Below are 3,715 nucleotides of genomic sequence, written 5' to 3'. Positions count from 1 at the left end.
GCCGTGCTTCAGGAGTTGCTCCAGAGTGCAGAGTTGGCCTTTCCCTTGTTTGGAGAGGGGGTCGATGGCTGTGACTACATGATCAGAGAGAGACGTGGGGTATGGTATGCCAGCGCCCCAGCAAGAGGCTGCCTGCTTTCTCGGGCCTTTCGGCTCCTCTGTGCACTGCTGCAAGGCTGACACTGGTTCCAGGGCACAGAGTTCGCTAAGGTGCTGGAAGCAAGCTGAGGGAGAGACCGGACCGCCACCCCCGCTTCCCTCCCCACACACACCCCGCCATGGTCTGTGCTCTAAGCTGGGTTTGTCCACACAAAGGGAAACTCGGAGGCAAATCAGAAACATCTCTCAGGTGGAAGGACCCGGCTTTTTAGCAATGTCTCACTCGCAGAGACGGGAAAGAAGTTCCTGAGGGTGATATTTTGCAGAAAGACAGAGAAAGCAGGCACACAGCGTTACGGGCCAGCGTCTGGGCTCCATTTGATCAGATCAGCATTTATTGGTAGGAAGCGGTAACATTTACAACTGGTCCTCAGGCAGGAACCCGGCGGGCCTACACCCGCGGCCGCCCACGCGAGGCGAGCCCTCCCGAGGGCAGCGGCTCCTCCAGTGCACTGAATAATCCCCACCCCGCCACTCCAGAGGCCCTGGGCTCCTCTTTCTCTCTCCTTCCAGGTCTCAGTCGAGGGCCGCGGGCTTCCTGAGGAAAGGGGGCTTTCATAACCGGTGGGCTACCCGGCCGGGCCTCGGCGAGTCTCCGCACTGCCGTCGCTCTGCCTTCATTCTCGCAAGTGGGGCGCGCGTGGCCCTGCTTGAGCAGCGCTGAGGACTAAACTACAGCACTTTTCAGAAACATGGAAGACATTTACAAAGGAGAGGGCTGCTCGAGCCAGCGTGCACTCACAAAATACAGCATTTCCTAAGGAACCAATGGGGCAGGAAAGGGAGGGCACGGGACAGGGCAAAACCCCAAAGCCACTTGGTTTCTCCAACACATAAGCGAGCACATATAGAGTCCCCCAAATACCTCACAGAGACCAACCACACAGTCACTTCTACCTAAAAGGTGTGTCTGTGTGTGTGTGTGTGTGTGTGTGTGTGTGTGTGTGTGTGAAATGTCCGTATCGCGGAGAGTTTCTGGAAATCAAGCACCCACAAAGAAAAAAACCCACTGCCTTTGCAAAACAGAGCGGTCCCGCCGGCGCCGTGCCGGGTCAGTCTCCTTTGGGACATTTCTCCTTGCTCATCTTTTTCATTTTCATCCTACGATTCTGGAACCAGATTTTGACTTGTCTCTCTGTGAGATTCAGAATTCTTGCCACCTCGTAGCGCCGGTCCCGGGTGAGGTACATGTTGAAGAGGAATTCCTTCTCCAGCTCCAGCGTCTGGTACTTGGTGTAGGGACAGCGCTTTTTCCGCGTGGAGCGAGCGTGGATCCAGTTTGCTGCGGGGTTGTCTATGAAGAGGGGGGTTTGGAGAAGGGGAGCGAGGGGCGGAGGGGAGGCAGGGAGAGACGACAGGGTGGGGGAGAGAGGTCGTTAAATTAATTTCACCAAGGATGGTCGCTTTTCACAACTTGGGGGAATTATCATAAAAAAACCTTAATGCCCGCGCTCTGTTTACCGTACAAACCGCGCACCCAGGGTAGGTGGTTATGGGAAGCTTTTTTATGGATGTGTGTTGCTCGCCTAGGCTAAGGTAGGCGTCTAGACGTTTTTATAGGTTAGTAAAACTATCAGTTTTGCACATTCGAGCCTTACAGGTTTCAGCAATAAATCAGGGGGCAATTTCTTTTGCACTTACTTGGGTCAAGTTGCTGCTGTGGTGGCTGCGGATGCTGCTTCTCCTCCTCCTTCAGCGGGCAGCCGGGGCTCGGGTGGTCGCTGCAAGCCGAGGGCTCCGACGAGCCGCCTGTCCCGGCCCCAGCTCCAGCCCCGATCCCTGCCCCAGGCCGGGTTCCCCCAGTTGCCGCTGCCGCCTTGTCCCGTAGGAACGAGTTGCACGAGAACTCGGGGCCGCCGCTCCCCTGGGACTCTCGGGCCGCAGAGCACTCAGTCTGTTTGGAGGAGGAAGACGAGGAAGTGGAGGAGGAGGTGGAGGTGGCGGCGGTGGCGGCGGCGGCGGGGGTCGGGGCCGCTCCGGTTTCAGGCTTAATCCCGTAGTGGCGCCTGTTGGGTGGGCCGCTGGAGCCAGGGCTGGGGCCAGGGCCCTGGCCACCGCCGCCTCCACTGCCGCCGCCGCCGCCGCCGCCCGCGCCGCCCGGGAAGCCGGGCAGCGGTTCCATCCAGGAGCGCATGTAGCGGCTGGGCTCAGAGGCTGCGGCGGCCAGGGGCGGCGGGGGCACGTATGGGTGGTAGAGGCCGCTCATCGCCGCCGCCGCCGGGGGCTGGGAGGGCACCGCGGACCACGAGGCAGAGAACACGGCCGATTTGGGGGCAAAACTACACGAGGCAAACTCCGCGGCGGCGGCGGCCGGGCTGTCGGCCACACCTGCGGGCCTGCCCTGCGCGCCGGGCCCAGGAGGTCCGAAGCGCGCGGCGAACACCTCGTCGCCCTCATGTCCTATGAGCGAGTCCACGTAGTAGTTGCTGAGGGTGCCACTGGAGGACATTTTGAAGCACCGTGCGCTCCCACCCAAGGTTACACTGCCCGCCGCCGCGCCGCTCCCCGCCGGCGCCCGAGCCGCCGACTAGTTCGCAGGCTGCAGCCTCCACCATTGGTCGCGCGGCCCACGTGATCATATTTACCAATACCAAGAGTAAATCAGTCCGCTAAACTGGGGGCTGCTGTGATTAAAAAAAAAAAAATCATCATCAACATAAGCCATGCAATTAAAGCCCGCGGGTCCCGGCCAGTGCACCGGACTTGGCACAGCCTGGCTCGGCCAGCTCGGCAGCTACTGGGACCACACGCCTGACTGCGGCCGGAGGAGGCGCTGGGGACTATTTGTTCGCTTCCTTTTGCCGCCCTTGGTCTTGCAGTTCGGTCCCGGCTCTGCCTCCCCAGCGCCTGGGCTCCCAGCTACCGACTGCGCGTCCTGGGCTCACCGAGAGTTTGGGCACAGCCGGGAGCAGCCGGGGTCGCGCAGGCCTGGTGCGGCCCCTAGCAGCCCGGCCTTCAGAGGCGGCCCCCTGGCGCCTGAGGGGAGTTCTTCTCCCTGTGCCTCTCTCCCTACTCAAACCCACCCCCTCCTTACACATACCCCCCCACACACACGCTCTCTCACAGCTTGTCGTGTTGTTTAAAACAGGTGGAAGACCTCTGTAATGATATTATGCCTTTCAATAAAAATTTTATGAGGTGTATTTGATTATAGATTAATGTGTCCCTAATAAAACGGACGGATGGAGCAGCTTGGAGGGTCCCCTCCCCCTACGACACTCACACACGCCCGCGCAGCCACACACACCCCCGACGTGAGGCTGAGCACACGCCGCGGCCCGACGGGTGAGCTGGAGCGGACTTGACCCGCGCGCGGGCTGGGCGCAGCGGCGGCCACAGACGGAGCTTCTGTCTGCCCTCGAAGCGGCCGGCAGGCTGGCGAGTCGGCACCGTGCGGACTGTGGCGGCCAGCGTGCCTTGTCTTCTCCGGGGCTGCTAGAAAGGCCCTGGAAGAGAATATACCATAGGGCAGAACCCAAATGGTAGCGCAGGCCCGCGCCCGCCCGCCGCCCAGACCCTCCCTCCAAGTGGCCAGCAGGAACCTCATCTCCCGGGG

At 60.9% G+C, this 3,715-nt stretch overlaps 1 protein-coding gene across 1 annotated transcript; it reads right to left on the bottom strand.

Moving 5' to 3' along the window:
- Positions 1-465: 465 nt before the first annotated feature.
- On the bottom strand, positions 466-3,175 carry HOXD9 (homeobox D9). Its single transcript, XM_019739279.2, has 2 exons — positions 1,801-3,175; positions 466-1,453 (listed from the first exon to the last, which is right to left on the bottom strand). Exons 1-2 carry the CDS (start codon positions 2,606-2,608, stop codon positions 1,212-1,214), a joined length of 1,050 nt encoding a protein of 349 aa, XP_019594838.2. The 5' UTR covers positions 2,609-3,175; the 3' UTR covers positions 466-1,211.
- Between the last annotated feature and the right edge of the window lie 540 nt (positions 3,176-3,715).

Source organism: Rhinolophus sinicus, linkage group LG01, assembly GCF_036562045.2.
Source record: "Rhinolophus sinicus isolate RSC01 linkage group LG01, ASM3656204v1, whole genome shotgun sequence".
NCBI classification, from domain to species: domain Eukaryota; kingdom Metazoa; phylum Chordata; class Mammalia; order Chiroptera; family Rhinolophidae; genus Rhinolophus; species Rhinolophus sinicus.
Note: the sequence above shows the minus strand (reverse complement) of the source record. Positions and strands in the feature narration are given on the sequence as shown.